At 40.1% G+C, this 18,073-nt stretch overlaps 1 protein-coding gene across 4 annotated transcripts; it reads right to left on the bottom strand.

The window, feature by feature from the left end:
* Nucleotides 1-6,718: 6,718 nt before the first annotated feature.
* On the bottom strand, nt 6,719-13,318 carry LOC147903307 (pentatricopeptide repeat-containing protein At2g13600-like). 4 transcript variants are annotated; one of them, XR_015540777.1, is made up of 5 exons: nt 12,872-13,318; nt 10,172-12,791; nt 9,724-10,016; nt 9,523-9,613; nt 6,719-6,781 (listed from the first exon to the last, which is right to left on the bottom strand). XR_015540777.1 is itself a non-coding variant. In XM_087372650.1 (2 exons), the coding sequence occupies exons 1-2, from the start codon at nt 12,889-12,891 to the stop codon at nt 10,625-10,627; spliced, it is 2,187 nt and encodes a 728-aa protein (XP_087228776.1). In that variant the 5' UTR covers nt 12,892-13,318; the 3' UTR covers nt 10,104-10,624. The 4 variants fall into 4 exon arrangements, 1 of the variants encoding a protein (XP_087228776.1); XR_015540776.1 differs by lacking the exon at nt 6,719-6,781 and having other exon boundaries at nt 9,481-9,613; XR_015540778.1 differs by lacking the exons at nt 6,719-6,781; nt 9,523-9,613; nt 9,724-10,016 and adding an exon at nt 10,053-10,072.
* Between the last annotated feature and the right edge of the window lie 4,755 nt (nt 13,319-18,073).

The raw sequence follows: 18,073 nt of genomic DNA, 5'->3' as shown, positions 1-18,073 counted from the left end.
GGGTACTTGATGAATTCGACTGTATGGCCACTGGTTATGTGCTCAATTCTTTTTCATGTTGAAAGTCACTGTTGATAAGAGTTTTTTTTATGTGTAACAAAGTGGTGTATAGGTGGCTCTGATTACCTTTTGTTTTACTTATAAATATATATAGCATTTATACTATAGTCATGCTTTCGGTTTTATAAATAACCCAAGGTTTTTTCAAAGTTTATATATATATATATATATATATAATAAGTTAACACTTTTATAGAGTTATTAATCCCTTTATGCCCCACTTTAAATCCTTTTTCTCCTTTTTACTCACTTTAACTAGCTCTTAAAGTTTCTTGTTTTATGGGTTTTCCATATACATATATATATATATATATATAAGACATTTATTGATATACATAGTTATAAACTTTTAGTGGTCTCTTGTTCTTTTGTCGTGGAAATTTTTAATTTTTTCTTATTAATTAAATTTTATGTATAAAATATCTGTATATGATTAATTTCTTTTTCTAGAGTAATTAGTTCATTAACTTTTTGCTTTCATTTATAGCTAGTTTTATTTTCATTACTTACATGGTTTTCTACCTACTTATTTATTTCTATATATATTTTTCAAACATTTAATATGTTGTATTGCCTATCACACACACACACACACACGATCTTAATTTATTACCAGTTCTTATGCTCGGTCAGATATATGAGTTAGTATTGCACATATGCCTTCACATGAATATGCATACTTACCACTCCTTCCCCCGGCTTACATAAGGCTTTATGAACTATACACCTTGGACATAGTTATCCATATGCCAGTAATTTCTCATTAAAAGTAATACTGAGACCCTTTAAGAAATTGTAACACTAATTTGTCTTTTTTTTGCCTTGAATTCCCATCAAATTCTTGAAAGGATTAGGTGGAGTACTCTTTAAGGCTTGTTTAATTAGTTGGCAGAAAGGGGATTAGGACATGCTATACATGACCTGTAACTGGCACTAGTTGCTAAAACTAGCATTTATAGTGATAACCTACCCGTGGCATACACCTAGCCTATATCTAACCCTAAACCTCAAAGTCTAAATGGCTATTTTGCTTAGCAACCCTCTTAAGACTCCACTCAACCTCCTCCATTAGCAAACTCCTCTGAGATACTCCCTGAAGGTCACCTGCTCCCATCCTCCTTACGCCTCCTCTTCGCTTGACCCTTGCAAATCCCTGCTCCATCCTCACTTCCTTCCTCGCATCCCTCCTCTCAGCCCGCGGATCCCTCTTCTCTATTCTCTCTGCCCACACAACCCGCTTCTCTCCTTGTTTCCTACCTCATGTCCCTCATCTCGACCTTCACTCCCTTCCTCTTTCACCCCTCTATTCCTTACTCTCTAAGCTTGTCCCTGATCCTTGCAGCACATAGATCACTATGAAATGGATGCTATGGCTCGTCTCCTGTCATGGCTCCTGAAGTAGGAAATGGATAGGTTTCAAATCGATACTTAATATATACAAGGATAGAGGTAAATAAGATATGTTATACTCAAGTTTAGAGTGAGCAAAGAGAAATACAAGTCAAGACACCTAAAAAGAAAATTCAAAATACAAACACATTCTTAAAATTTATTTAAATTCAAGCTTTCCATCTCCTTTCTCATGTTCGGATAGGTTTCGAAATGACACTAAATACATACAAGGATAGGGCAAATAAGAATGTTATATTCAAGTTTAGAGTGAACAAAGAGAAATACAGTCAAAACACCTAAAAAGAAAATTCAAAACACAAATGCATTCTTCAATTTTATTTAAATTCAATATTTCAATCTCCTTTCTCAAGTTTCAACTGTAGACCATATAATATTTATGGAGCTATAACTTAAAAAGGTTTATGGATTCTAGAAAAAATGTGACAAAAACGCATGTTCTTTATAAGAAAGAACAAGCGTTTTCGTCTGTGTCATCGTTTCATGTGACTATGGTGGGTAGGTGGGTGGGTGTGGATCCCAAGACTCAGAGCAAGGACAAGTCGTAGCAATGGGCATGAATAACAAGGGCACGAGCAATAGACTACAAGGAGAGATGCAAACGGTTTGGGGTTTAGGGTACAAGGCTAAGTAAGCATCCAAAACGAGTAGTTGGGAGCGAACTAGAAAGCAAAAAATATGACGAGGGCTTTGAAAGTCATCAGCAATGGAAGCTTTGAAAATTATGCCAAAGAGCCAATTTGCATGAGTAATGAGAAGAGGATCTAAGAAAGAGACTATGAGGGTATATATTAGCAAAGGGGGGTTTTAAATAGGTAGCTAGTCATATGTATTCTTAGATAATTAAAAAATTTTAAGTCACAAGTAAGGAGCAAATGCTTGCATGGGTTAAGAAAAGATTAGAGGTATGGGACAATTAGTGGACTTGGTGTGTGGGGTGATTAAAAAGAGAGTATAAAGGAGAGATTTCATGAGAGGTATATAAAAGATTAATTTATAGTTGGGAAAGTATAGATGTGTGTGTGTGTGTGTAAAGAAATAAGTGTATGTGTGAGATACATTTACTAATCAAAATTATTTATTTATTTATTTTGTGTGTGGTCCACCCCCAACCCAGAGGGTAAGACCATATGGTGGGAAGTAAGCCCACCATGTGGAACTTACTCCCCACCTTCTGTTAATAAGTGAATAAAAGTGGATCTGTATGATAAGTTTTCAAATAAAAAAATAATGCCAATAGTAAATGTATAAACCGCTTCTGCAAAATAGATATAAAAGTTGGTAAAAAATAAGGTGGATCACAAAATGATTAGGGATTGTCCATACTAAAGAAATATCCAATGGATGTGAATTAACTGTATGACACTAGCCCGACCAAAGACTAGTTGAAAAATCAAAGTATGTGTTTGGATTAAAAAGTCCCATCAATAATTCAGCCACACAATAAATTCCATCAATTAGATAACAAGTAAAAAAAGAAAAACATAGGGAAAAAAGGTTTGAGACATCCAAGTTAAAAAATACAACTAGAGTTTGTAAAATTTCAACCAAAATTAATAATATTAAGTTTGACAAACATAATATTGAAGAAAGATGTCAAATCCTCAGGCATTACAGATTTCGAGGTCGAGGTCCACTTACCTACCACCATCCAAACAAACTAGGTATTAGAACATCATAGCTACATTTGGATAGACAAGTAATGCATGTTTTCTCTGGCTTCTTATCGCTTTACCTAGGAATATAGACAATCATATGGATTCTTAAATAATTAAAAAAGTTTAAGCCACAAGTGAAGTTTAAGTCACAAGTAAAGTAAGAAGCGAATGAGTGCATGGGTTGAGAAAGGATTAGAGGTATGGGACGATTAGTGGACTTGGTGCATGGGGTGATTAAAAGAGTGTAAAGGTTTTTCTAATTTTGTGAGATTGGAAGCCATTGTGCTTGCAAATGTCAATAAGAATGGATAAGTAAAGAAAAGCTTCAAAACTGTCTAAGAGGATGGGGAGGATAAAGGTTAGACAGACTTTGTAGGAGGAGGAGAGAGGTCGCTTACAGTGACAACTGATGAGGGAGACACTAGAAATTTTGAGAAGTTGACATTTAAGGGAGATAATGTGCAGTGAATAAATGATAACATGGTCGTCTTCATAGAGTGGTCTAGAAGGGTCGAGACATTTTGTGATGATAGGATTATTGATAAAGAGGATGTCATCAACATATCTGAAGATATAAAGGAAGTGGAAAAGACCAAGTCCTGCTAGTTTCTTTATGAATTCGAATTCGAACGAGATAAGTAACCATGACACCAAAGAGGAGAGTAGAAGAGCCCCATAGGGATACCTTTAGTTTGGGTCCAGCAACGTGGGTCACAAGTTGAAAGAATCCCTTGAAACCTAGTTTGGTAGCAAGCTTATAAAGGTAAGAGAGAGAAGCCATGAGACTAAAGGTGCCCTGGTGAGGGATGGCTTCATAATAGTTTGCAATGTCAGAAGAGTAGAGGGAGTGAATTCCTTGAGGTAGATTAACAAGGAACTGTAAGTTTGAATCGATGCTCCACAGCATATTGGTGTTAACTTTAAGAAAGTTTTTATAAGTGGCATGGAATATATCTCCTTGAATGGAGATGACATTTTTAAGCTCCTTAAGTCCTGAAGCAATAAGGTCAGCGAGAGAGGATAAGATACAATTTTGCACATTACTAAGCCAATGAAAATCGTGTTTGTGTGCCTTATAAGTACACATGAGATAAGGAAGATTAGTGGAGTTGTGACGAAGCCTAGGGGGATCAAGCATGTTTGAAATGGATTTTAGTACGATAGATGGGGATGCAGTTTGGAAAAGAAACTCGAGAGAGTTTATTCTAACTAAGGTGAACTTTTATACTAATATTTTACAAAGAAAAATGGAGTTTGAAACGCTTTATCCAAGGTAGTGATAAACACATGGTTTAAAAGCCAATTTATTTCATCGAGAAGAGTTTTGTTTTCTAAAATAAATTGCTAGGTTTTCAAGTTAAGAAAATTAAACAACAATTTTTTTCAAAACAAGTGAGAGAGATTTGATTCGTAAGGGGTGTGGTCCAAGTTGAGAGTAGGATAAACATCTTAGAAGGCGAGAGTAAGTGCTTGAAGTACAACATGATGATCTAAGGGGATAATGGGAATGTGATTGAGGCTAAAAAGGATGTGAATACGAAGAAAGGGATGGTAAAAGAAGTTTGGGTTAGAGGTACAAACGTGTAACTTATCACTGAAAAGTTTGAGATAAGGTGTAAATCTCTTTAGTGAGTTACAGTGACAGGTGGAGTTAAAGGATTTACCTAAGAAGATGAGTTTGGGTTTATAGAGTAAGGGTCTAAGGGGTGGAGTGTACTTTCAACCAAGGCGAAAGAGTCGAAAATGTGGAGAATGTTAGAATCAATATTAAAGTGTAAAAGAAGTGTCTCTATTTTCTCCTTTGGAATTAACTGAAAAAGAAATAACTCGTTATGTGGTTCGTACCTCAGGAGCATCGGAGAGAGTGATCTGCAAAAATCAACGAGCCGGAGATAATCAGTGTTTCTCCCAGTCAATGGGATAGTGTGAAGTATCATTATTCTCTGGTGTTTTTTATTTGGGAGCCGAGGTGACAGAGCAATCCGATTGAGAATCTTTTACATGCGAGCAGAGAGGGATTATTAAGCGGTGAAGAAGGGATACTTTTTTGAACTTTAGGGGTGCATTTTGGGGAGGAGCTATATCTTCTTTGGGTAGAGGGGGGGTTTAGAAGTAGAGAAAAGGGAAAGAATATTAAGGGCTAAAGAAGAAGCTGGAAGGTTCAAAAAGAAGAAAGAGAGGGAGTAGGCAACTAAGGGAGAGAGAGATTTTGTCGTTTCAAGGAGTAGGATCTTAAAGTGATAAAAGGTGACAAAGGACAAGATGGCCTCTTTAGGTAACTATAACATCCAGTTTAAAAAGCAAAGAATTTAGCTCGTAAGAAACCAATAGAAAAAAGAATATCTAGATGACTGAGCATGTACCAAGCAACATGATCAAACTTTTTGGTACGCTTTATGTAAGACCTGAAGACTATTCTTAACATAATAATTATCATCTTTATTTGAAGAGCTAGCGTCATCACAATTAGCACCTTTTGAGCAGCAAAACACTACCTTAGTGAGGTCACATTTAGAATGATCAATAAAGCTTAGAAAAAAGTAGATGTTAAAAAAATAATTTGAGTTAAGATGTTAACGCTCTTAATAGTCATCTTCCTTGCATTGATCGACCTCTTTTGATGAGAGGTTGCAAATGAAGGCAAGGATCAAAATGAAAAAGGGTACTGGAGAGCTCAGGTTATCAAGACACCAAATCTTATGATCAACAGAAGAAACTTTCATTTTGATGTACTTGGAAGGAAGAAGGGACACACAAGAAGCAAAATTCTGGAGTTCTCTCCTTTCAAGGTGTTTAGATAATTGTGAGAAACTGAGAGAGTTTTGAAGGAAGCCTTGTCTTTAGAGGATAAGAGATCAAGGTTAATAAAGCTGTGAATACCAGTATTGGAAGGAGCTAAACCAATAGGGACAGAGAGGAGAAAGGCACCGTTGAGAAAAAGGATGTCGTTGACAAAGACAGGAATGATATGATACTCATTCAAGGTACTAGTATCATTGCGATTAATAGAGGCAAAATTTGAGGCAACTCTTTCAAGTCTAGCGAGAACGCCATCGCTTTCATTACACGAGAATTTAAGAAGTTAATCCAATCATTAAGGTAGAGCATTTTAATTAGTGACGAGTTTTTTGAAAGGGCTTCGAGATCATGAGTTCTAATGAATTAAAATAACTCTGGTTGCTGAAAACATGAGAGTACTACTTGGAAGACGAGAGGAGGAGTCAGGAGAGGACTATTGAGAGACTTTGACTGAATAGTAGCGTCTCAGGAATACTTTTGAAAAGACAACAAAAGGATTAGTAACAAAATTAATGAAAAATATAAATAAACAAATTTAATTAAAGGAGTCAAGAAGTCAAAAAAGACCTTAATGACTTAAATGTACTATGTGCAACCTTCTAGAGTTACAGGGAAAAGGACATGTGTGTAGAAGATAAGACCAAAACTCCTTTTGCATAGTGAAGTGAAAAAAGAGAGAGGACAAAGGAAAAGAGTTTTTTATAGAATTAAGGAAGAGTTTAAGTGAAACACCTACTAAATTTTATAAAAAGTATATAAGAGTTTTGGTAAGAAAGAACAAAATGTTTTTACAAAAAAAAAAAACTAAACTTGTAGAAGTCCTCGAAAGCGTCTCTTTTATGAAAAAGGAGAGTCTGCATACTTGCCACCATCCAACAAGAAATCGTGGCAAGAACCAGCTTAACTTTGGTTGGGAAAATAAGTGTCATAAACACCCCTCCCTTATTATCGGGGTTACAATAAAATAGAAGCTTAACAACAAACATAAACAACTTGATGTAGAATTGCAAGTGTAAAAAGATGAGTTTATAAGAATAGGATGAAAGGGTAAAAAGAGTAAAAGTAAATGAAAAGTGAAAATGAAAGATAGATTTGGAAGCTAAAACAAGGGATTAATATAAGTGACCATAGAGGGGGAATTATAAAGAGAAGTTATAAAGGAAATTTATAAAGGGATATTCTATTAAAGGAAAGAGAGAAAGGAGAGGGAAAAAGAAAGGAGGGTAGAAGGAAATATGTATATAGAGAAGGAAAAAGGAGGGAAAAAGAAAATAAATATATAGAGACAGGGAAGGAAGATAAATATATAGAGAAGAAGGAAGGAAAGAAAATATGTATATATAGAGAAGGGAAAAATTAAAGGTGAGTTATGAAGTAAAGTATAATGAGATAAAAAGAAAACAAAATCGCAAGGGGGTGAGATAAAATAGAAAAAAGGGAGGAGAGAGAAGAATTATTAAAAAAAAACATAAAGGGGAATATATAAAAAAGGGAGGCGAAAAATATAAGAGAAAATAATAAAGGAAATTTATATAAATAGAGAGGGAAAGAAGGAAAGGAAGAAAAAGAAAATATATAGAGAGAGAAGGGAAAGGGGAGATAAATATAAAGAGAAGAGGGAAGGAAGGAATATATATATATATATATATATATAGAGAGAGAGAGAGAGAGAAAGAGAAATTAGAAGGTGAGTTTTAAAGGAAAAAATAAAGGAAAAAGAATTGGGGCTGGAAGGGGGAGGGCGAGTGGGGAAGAGAAATTTAAAGGTGAAAAATTAACAAAATTATACTGACATAGAAAGAGAAAGAAATGGTGGAAGGTGAGAATAAAAGGGAAGAAAGGATAATGTATGAATGAAGAAGAGGTGGGTTGGGTTTTTAACGAAACTAGATTTAAGAAGGCCAAACCTTTGAGTCCATTGCACAAGAGAGGAGCGAAATGATGTGGCAGGTGGAGTTTGAGGGTGGGCACGAATCACGTAGCGGAGAAGTCACAAGCAGTGGAGAAACCAACTTGTCATGATGGTGAGGATTGACGTGATGGTGAGGCTTGACGTGTCAAGTCGTGGGACTCAGAGCAAGGACAAGCCGTGGCAATGGGCGTGGACAACGAGGGTGCAAGCGTTGAGCAATCAACAGACTGCAAGGAGAGATTCAAACAGGCCATGGTAGGAGGCTGAGTAGGCATCCAAAACAAGTAGTTGGGAGTGCAAAAATTGTGGCGAGGGCTTTGGAAGTCATCGGCAATGAGATAGCACTAGAGAGCCGATTTGCACGAGTATTGAGAAGAGAATCTAAGAAAGAGACTGAGGGTGTACGTTAGTAGAAGTGGGGTTTTAATAGGTAGCTAGTGAGAGTAGTCGGGGGGATAACCAAACGAATGGAAGTTGCTGCAACGATAAAGCCGAGCAGGCTAGCAGTTGGGCGAGGCAAGGGGTCAGTGACTTAATGAGAGAGGCGGTAAAACTTCAACACAAATTGCGGTGGGATGTGGCAATCGAGGGAGGCAGGGTGCAACGCAAATTGTGGAGGGGGAGTTAGGTTAGTTAGGAAGAGAGTTTAATGAGGGATAAGGTTAAGAAGGGACAAATAGGAAAACATTAAGGGAGAAATTAAGGAAGTTAAGGGGGAATAGGTAGGGAGAAAAAGGAAAGAGGGGGGGGGGGGGGGGGGGCGCAGAGGGATAAATAAGGAGAAATATGGAAAAAAAATGAAAAAGATAGAGAGAGGGAAGGACGGGACAAGGGGGGTGTAGGAAGTTGGAAATTTTAGAAAAAATGAAAAAAATATTTTAAAAGTATAAACTAGGAAAAAAGTAAAATAGAAATAAAATGGAATAATTAGAAATTAAAAAATAATTAAATTAGGAGATAAGGAAGATAAGTAAACTACTAAATAAAGATTTTGATAAAAAATAAGAAAGATAAGAAAATTAAAAGATAGGAAAAATTTTTAAGAACTAAAGAGAAAAATAGGAAAAGAGGAAAATTTATTAAAGGAAATTAAGGAAAATAAAAACAAGAAAAAATGAAAAATTAAGGGAAAATTTAAGGAAATAAGGAGATATTAAGGAAAATAAGAGGAGAGGAAAGGAAAGGAAAATTTTAAGGAAAGGGAAAAAAATTGGGGGGGGGGGATAAAGAAGAAGGGAGGAAGGAGTAGAAAGTGTGTGTGTGTGTGTGTGTGTGTGTGTGTGTGTGTGTGTGTGAAAAAGAGAGGGGGAGAGAGAGAGAGAGAGGTACGAAGGGAGTTTAGAAGAGGCATAAAACTAAGCTACAAGTTAGAAAGCAAGCAAACCTAGACTTCTCATCACGACCCAAGCATAAGCTGCAATTTGACTTTCAAAAGATTCTGAAATCTCTGGAGTAAACCTAGTACTTCCAATGCTCTAAATCCAACCCGACAACAACTAAAAGTTACAACAACAAATAAAAAGAAGACGACGAAGAAGACAAAGAGAAGAAGAAAGGAAGAGAAAAAGTTATCATGTGTGATTCAACAACATGTGATTAACTAAGTTGAGTCATGGAGGGAATGGAATTCCTGTCCCTCACTTTAAGGAATTTAAAAGAAATGTGAAAATGATTCTGGATCACCTGTGGGGCCCAATCTTTGAAATCTGGGCTAGCAGAAGCATCCAGTACAGAAGGATACGGGGATCATAGAGTGTGCCTGATACACCTGCACCTGTGAAGCAGCCAAAAACAGCACAAGATGTCTAGTGTTACCAAGTTTCAAAACAATTGTTCAAGAACTTTAAGAATACAGACCTTGGCTTTATCTTAAGCATCGATTACCTCTTTTAGCTTTTGCCCGTTCCACTACGCATCGATGCCAAAAATGTGACACTGGCTGAACTATTCGATGCCCATCATAGATCACCACTCATAGGATAAAAGGCTAAAAGCATGAAGGGTATGAAGATCTTGCTCTTGTTTGACTTTCATGATATGGGAGATCTACTATGATCTGCAATGTCCACTCCATCTTGAAGGGAGATGAATCTGGGTGTCTAAAGCCAAATCACGAGATCTCCAACAGGGGAGGTCCAGCCCACCATTATGAATCGATGATAGACTTGGCAAGACCACTGCAATAAAGAGACGTCCAATGGATGGTGTAACATGAGTCACTGCAGATTAACTACTGAAAAGGCGCATCATGCAGCAAAATTTGGGAGGAAACTCATTACTGTTAATAGATCACAGAGATGACAATGTGCATATTACTGAATAGCATACTCACCCATATGCAATCTGCAGGAGTACCAAATTATATCCATCTCTTCCATTGAATCCTCTAATCAATAACCAGCTCTGGATGAACAACTTGAAGCTCCACTGTCCAGCGCTGCATGTATAATACCATCATCACAGCCCACCCAGAATAAAGTAGCACTCGTGCACATAGGGAGAAAGGATGTTGCCAATCCATGGGGGAACATTCCAAGACACATACTGTTCATAGAATATCCTGCAACCATCCCATTCCTGGACACCACAGCTTGAATAAACTAGCACTAGTGCAAATAGGGGGAAAGAATGTTGCCAATCCATCGGGGAACATTCCAAGACACATACTGTTCATAGAATTACCATCCCATTCTGGACACCACAGCTTGATGTGTTGAAACTTGGAGGTTGTGTGTGCCTACTAATGCATTTGCTCTACGTATACCAGGGTAATCCTCTTAAAAGTTCAGGTCGCTTCCTCCTCCTCATCTACTTTCAGTGAGCTTCCTTCTTTCTTCATTCGGTGAGTTAACCGCTTCAACAAGGCAGAGATTTTCTCAGTCTGTGGGTGGTGTTTGTCTCCAACAATAAACTCATGCACCTTGCTGTCAGCCTCAACCCATGCCTTTGCAGGTTTCTTCCATGCACTCACAGACTGCCTCTTGTCTTCTATATCTGCTGCTTTCTTGAAGACACCAGCATCAGTATACATGCGTGACATGAGCACGTATCCGGCAGCATGGTGGGGCTCGAATCGCACAAGTTCATCATAGCACCATCTCCCTATCTCCACATTACCATAAGCTTTACAGGAATTAAGCAAAGAGACCCAGGCAATAAGATCTGGTTGGATTGATTGGAGTAAATTATAAGCCTCCTTCAAATGACCCGCACGGCCAAGAAGATCAATCATACAGTTATAGTGGCACGTATCTGGTATGATGTCGTAGCCTTCTCTCATAGAATTAAAGAACTTACGGCCTTCATCCACCAGGCCTGCATGACCGCATGCAGCAAGAAGACTGGTGAACGTCGTCTCATCGGGCCTGACACCCTCTCCTTGCATGTCCTCAAAACAATGCAAAGCAAGCTTGACATCGCCACATTGGGCATATCCTGCAATCATTGCATTCCAGGACACCACGTCTCGATATGGCATTTTATCGAAGACTCTGCGGGCCTCGTCCAACCTACCACATCTGGCATATACATCAATCAGGGCATTCCCCACAAAAATATCAGATTGAAGCCCCTTTTGGATGATTTGGTTGTGAATGCACGAGCTCCATTCTATGGCTCCTATGCTGCCACATGCTTTTAAAACGCTTAAAAATGTGACATTATTTGCTCTTATGCCCTCCTCTTGCATTTTCTTGAAACAATCCAGGGCAACAAAACCTTCACCATGCTGGGCATATCCTGCAATCAACGAGCTCCAGGATATCACATCTGGCTTGATGCCCTCTAATTGCATGTCCTCAAGGCATCGTAAAGCAAGCTTTAAGTTGCCAGACTGGGAGTATCCTGCTATCATTGCATTAAAGGAAACTACATTTGCCCTGATTCCTTCAAGCCGCATGTCCTCAAGACACTGCAAAGCAAGTTCAAAGTTGCCACGCTGGGCATATGCTGCAATCATTGCATTCCAGGACACCACATCTCGATGTGGCAACGTTTCAAACACGTCATATGCCTCCTCCAAGCTATCACATTTGGCATACATGTCAAGCAAGGCATTCCCTATGAACACATCAGATTGAAGCCCGGTTTTGATGATATGGGCATGGATGAGCCTGCCCTGTGTTATGGCTCCTAGGCTGCCATATGCTTTCAAGATGCTCAAAAATGTGACTTTGTTAGGCTTTATGCCCTCCCGTTCCATCTTGTCAAAGTAAACTAAGCCAAGGCGACCTTGACCATGCTGAATACATCCTGCAATGATCGCATTCCAGGAGATGGCATCCGGCTTGATGCCGTCATGTTGCATGTCCTCAAGAGAATCCACGGCCAGCTTGAAGTTCCCACACTGTACATGTCCTGCAATCATTGCATTCCAGGAGACTATGTCTCGTTGTGGCAACGTGGCAAAGATTTTGCGTGATTCTTCCAATTCACCGCTTTTGGAATACATACCAACCAGGGCAGTTCCCACGAAGATATCCGATTGGAGTCCACTTTTGATGACCTGGTCGTGGATGAGCCTACCCTGATAGAGGGACGATGTGATCGTGCATGCTTTCAAAACAGAAACATAAATGTACTTGTTGCTCTTCGCCCCTGACAATACCATTCTGTTATACAACTGCAGGGCCATCTCAGGCCCGAGCTTGGCATAGGCGCCAATAATTGCATTCCATGTATATGCACCTGGTTTCGGGACCTTGTTAAAGATCTCTTTTGCTTCGGCCAAACTCCCACAAGATGCGAACAGGCGAATAAGGCTGCTAGCCAAAATTTCATCCAAATAGAGGTCATTGTGGGCCAGAAGGGACTGCAATTTCCTAGCGCATTCAAGGTCTTGCAATTTCGTGCACTCTTGCAGCAGGTTGTAAGCCCGATCTCTGGGTAGAGGACTCCCTTGTTGCTGCATAGCCTCGTCCAGCCATCCCCGTTTGCGCAAGTCTTGAAAAGGCCTGGAGGTAAACAAAAGTCAAGACCCACCAACTACAAAAGATTGCTTGCACTCAGAACTTGTAAGGTCAAGCTTACATACCTGAAAGATCCCCCACCCATCAAACTGGGAAGTGATTCTGGTATCGATCAAGGCCAATGCCAGTAGAAATGTGTAAGAGGAGGAATAGGGGGAAGGAAGAGGACCCTGGGTCTTCTTCTTACATCATTGGGATGGACTATTTGTGTAGATAGAGAGGAGAATTTTGGATAGGGAATAGCCATGGATTGCCTGAGAGCACTAACACAGAACAACTTCGAAGAATGGAATCCTTGAATCAACGACCTAATAACTCAACAATACACAGAAAAACAACCAAAGGAGAGCATGCTTGCTATGCCATAAGCTTAACATCGTTCAAGTCTCACAAAAATTGACGAGAGGAACGCACCAGGTAAACTTCTACGTTAACACATAGAAAATGGACGCTACATAAGTTTGTTTTCAAGTTTCGGGGCCGAATAAGGAATTTGTGGATCTACAAATTAATATTTGCAATTCATCCAGCTCATCGTCTCTCTCTCTCTCTCTCACACACACACACACACTTTTTTTTCGTGGTCTCTCTCTCTCTCTCTCTCTCTCTCTCTCTCACACACACACACTTATAAAACCAAGTACATTACCATCCTTGCACGGTCAATTAAGTTATTACACCCTCTTTGCTAGAATTACATTTGCAAATTGGATGAATAATTTTCAACATTGCATTGCCATGTGGTATCATTCATTGAGCACTTGCGTAATCTTTTAACATGTCATTTTGTTTTCCCTACTAAAGGGATTCATGGTGTTTAGAACGATGGGTTGGCCAACAACTACCTTTTGTCTAAAGTATTGCATTTTAAATATAACTATCTTTGTGGGGTCATCAATGCTTATAAGGATGTAGCATGGCAAAGAGACAGAGAGCAAGAGAAAGTGCAATAGAGAGAATTTGATGATACCGAATAGAGAGAGAGAGAGAGAGATAGGCACAAATGTGGCTTTGTCCACCCGTGCGCTCTAGTGCTGAGCTTAGATGGCAATCTAGACGAAGGATGCTAGATGTTGACAGGCAATGGGATACCTTGGGAGTTGCCCGAGTGGCTTTTTATGTAGTAGGGAAGGAAGTAATCGAGTCTTAGTCAATCCTACAGTTGGTTACATTGCAACCGCCCATGGTTTGACCATGAACACGTGGCTCACCAACCTCTATACTGAGTCATATAGTACCTTGTCTAGGTCCAATGCAGGTACATGTCAAACAATTCAAGTAGGCTATGTATAGCCCCCTTAAAAAAGCCATTCAAGAAGGTCTTCTACTCATGGACGATGAGCAAAATTTTATAAAATTGTCCCACTATGTGCTATTATCCAAAAATTTACAAATAGTTATAACAGAGCTCCAATTGTGCATCGCCCATCTAACAGTTGGCCTCTATAGAATTGTAATCCCCTGTGAGTCTAATTGTGACAAGGGTAAGAATTGGGGCAAAGTAATCCTATGCTGAATTAATATATTCACTGATTTGGGGTAACCAAGATTGATTTTTGAAGTTAACGATGCAAAAAATAGCCAGGCTTGGATTAAATATAGAAATTCAAAGCGATAATAGAGTGGTAGATTTCTCTTCCAAAGAAAGCAAGTACCTCAATTCAACAATCCCTTTAAAAAGAACGATGATGCAAGCAGCCCTTTGGTAGCAGCTCTAGAAATAATGACCCAATTGGTTGTAGGCAAAACTTCTCCATAAGCGATGATACAAGGATCAACCAATAAACAACTCGATACAATAGCATTTTTTTCTTTCGGTAAGAGAGAAAAGTTGGGGCATAACAAAAATACTAGACTACTACCATACAAGTAAATATTGCTTAGGAAAAACCATGTCTACACATGCCTATTTGACAACAACATTTCCTCCTGAATTGTCCTTGATGACCAGCATTAGAGAAATGTTGTGTGCACAGTAGAGAAAAATAAAATCAAGAAGGTAATGGGACATAGAAGAATCGATGGCCAATTAAAATCATGAGTAACCTGACCCGTCTACGACGAGCTAGAGACCCACTCCGCTGAGTCTCAAGGTTGTGATCATAGATTACCTTTAATAAAATTTAAGGTTTCATTTATAAATCTCGAACTTTAGAAATTTTAAGAAAAATTGTGAAAAACATATACATACATGCGCGCGTGCATACACACACATATTTAAGAATTTTCACTTGTACAATAATTCAAAAGCGAAGGATTAGCAAGCTGTGGGTTTGTGCGTCTCTCTATTTTTTCTCTCTAATCTTTACATTGTAGCATCATTCCCATATAGCATCGCCCCTCTTCTTTTTCTCTCTTATCTCCATTATAGCATCATCCCTTGCAAAAAAAATGGAAGGAGAAGGAGGATTGAGGAGCAAGATGATCCTCCTTCAACTCCTCACTTGTTGATGTTTGCTTGCTGCATAGAGGCTCACGCTTAACCTTGTTTATTGGTATACCAATTGCAATTCACAATGTATTTTGAACTTGCAAATCATCGAGCTTGCATACAATCAATGTGCTTGCAAACTCCTAAATGAGCTCCAAAATCTTGCATCCATTACCTCTCTTTCACTGGAAGGGAATTGCTATCTAGTCCTCTGCCTCCATGGCTCGGGAGCTAGCAAGAAAAGCATTAAATTTGCTTCTCTTGGCAACCAATCCATTCACATGTACTGTTTGCAAGGAGATTATCCTTTCCAACTTTCATTTCTCTTGCCCTCCATTGTGGAATTTTCAAAAGCTCATCTTCGCTACATCTCTTCTTTGTAGTTCCATACCCTTCCATCCATGCTAATGGCTCAAAAGTGTAAATATTTAAAACCTTAAGACCCAAATAGCATGTAAGACATAGTATACCTCCAAATTGGCCTTGGAGTGGAATCCCTCCCTTCCTCTTGCATGTGTAAAAAACTCAAGGCCATTGTCAATGTTCTATAAAAAGAGTTTGTTTCTCCTAGGGTTCCTAAATGGCATTTAATTTACCCTTGCCATTTCTTGGCTATGGATTTATGGTCAGCCAGGTAAAAGGCTGGTAAAGGGCATGGAATAGTAGACGACCCCTGGCATGTGTTCTAGACAATGTGGAGGAGGTGTGTAATGGGGAATATCTTTTTAGGACAATTCGCTTGCAAGTCGTCACCATGGATTTATTGCACTTCATTTGATTTGATCCGATTCCACCATTTGCTCCTTTTAATCATTATCAATACTCAACCTTTCCATTAGTTAGCTTGCTGGATCTATCCACCTGCATCCTACATCAACCTCCCTCAAAGCATGTCATGTTGGTGACAATGGAGCCCAAGCTTGTAGAATTCATGTCCACATTCTGCACAGTGAGCTCCTCTAAAGACCCAAAAAAGTTTATCTCCATTCGCCCCGACCCTCATCTCCCTCATAGAGTGAGATCCTCCACATATGGATCCCAAGCTTGTGGCATTTATGTCCACATTCTACACAATGAGCTCCTCTAAAGACCCAAAAAAGCTTATCTCCATCCGCCCCTACCCTCCCCTCCCTCACACATCTCTTTTTCTCCCCCCCCCCCTATCCTCTCTCTCCTGCATCTCTTTCTTTGTCTCCCCCCCCCCACCCCTCTCTCTCTCTCTCTCTTTCTCTCTCCCTGCCTCCCTCCCGCCCTCCCTCACTCCCTCCTCTCTCTCTCTCTCTCTCTCTCTCTCTCTCTCTCTCTCTCTCTCTCGTTTCTTCTCTCTCTCTCTCCTCCCCCCCCTCTCTCTCTCTCTCTCTCTATATATATATATATATACACACACACACACACCTCTCTTTCTCTCTCCCCCCTATCCTCTCTCTCTCTCTCCTATCTCTCTCTCTTTCTCTCCTCCCCCCCCCCCCCCCTCTCTCTCTCTCTCTCTCTCTCTGCTACGTGTGCTTCGTGCACCCCTTGCATGCAACCCATGATGTGGCCTCCATCCATCTCATGTGTCGGCATCTCATAGTGCGCCAGTCTCCCGTCGGCCGTGCCCAGTCACTCCTTATCTACCTCTCTCTATGCTCTGTCCCTCCTCCACATGGCTGCCATGTGGCCTGACATTTACTCCTCTGAGTTGGGTCTGTATGGCTACCCCACCTATGTGTGTTGCCTATATCGCATTCTCGCAGTGCTTCTCTCTCTCTCTCTCTCTCTCTCTCTCTCTCTCTCTCTCTCTCTCTCTCTCTCTCTCTCTCTGTGTTCTGTGTGCTTCATGCACCCCCTGCATGAAACCCATGACATGGCCTCCATCCGTCATGTGTCGGCATCTTGTAGTGTGCCAGTCTCCCATCAGCCGTGCCCAATCACTCCTTATCTACCTCTCTCTACACTCTATTTCTCCTCCACGTGGCCACCACATGGCCTGACATTTACTCTTTTGAGTCGAGTCTGTTTGGCTGCCCCACCTACGCATGCTGTCCATGTCGCATTCTCGCAGTGCCAGTCCACAATTACCACATGTCCACGTCGGATTCGTTGTCTCTGTTCAATAGTATAGCCTCATGTCACCACGTGGTCTCTCCAGCCATCTACACCTTTTCAAGAACCATCTCTCACTGCGTGATGCCATGTGGCCACAGCAAGTTGCGTGCCCCTGCTGCCCGTGCTTTCCACGATCATTCCTCTCTACGCAGCCTCTCTATGCCTCTCTGCTGAGCATTCCCTCCAACCTCTTTGCGCCTCTTTGTGCAGCCCCTCTGTGGTCCCTCCAGCCTCTCTGCGCCACATTCCTGCATCTTTACCCATGCCAGCACCTCTCTGCGCTGGATTCATTCTCTTTGTTCGGTCGTATAGCCTCGCGTCAGCACGTGGTCTCTCCAGCTGTTTACACCTTTCCAAGAACCACCTCTCACTGTGTGATGCCATGTGGCCACAGCAAGCTTTGTGCCCCTGCTATTCGCGCTGTCCATGATCATTCCTCTCTACGCAACCTCTCTATTGGTCTCTCTGAGCCTCTCTGCTAATCATTCCCTCCAACCTCTTTGCGCCTCTCCGCGTAGCCTCTTTGTGGTCTCTCCAGCCTCTCGCTCCTCTCTCCAGCCTCAGTGGATTAGTTATTTAATTCAAAAGTCAACATCCCATCTTCTTGCTTGGCATATCCCAAGATCATGGTAGTCCATGAAACCACATCGAGACCACATCACAGTTAGACAATCGATAAAATACATTGCATTGGTTCCATGCAAATTTGATGATCATTTTGAAAGTTTCAACAATCACCAACCTTAAA

This window comes from Dipteris shenzhenensis, chromosome 3 (assembly GCF_047967505.1).
Source record: "Dipteris shenzhenensis isolate YYH24624 ecotype China chromosome 3, Dip_SZ_1.0, whole genome shotgun sequence".
Classification (NCBI taxonomy): Eukaryota; Viridiplantae; Streptophyta; class Polypodiopsida; order Gleicheniales; family Dipteridaceae; genus Dipteris; species Dipteris shenzhenensis.
This window is presented reverse-complemented; position numbering and strand designations above follow the sequence as displayed.

What these genes read in the sequence shown, in the direction of transcription:
- LOC147903307 (XM_087372650.1), bottom strand. Translation starts at nt 12,891, where the DNA reads ATGGGTGGGGGATCTTTCAG. An exon ending in ATGGGTGGGGGATCTTTCAG is followed by an intron (nt 12,792 to 12,871) that starts GTATGTAAGCTT and finishes GTTTACCTCCAG; the next exon opens with GCCTTTTCAAGACTTGCGCA.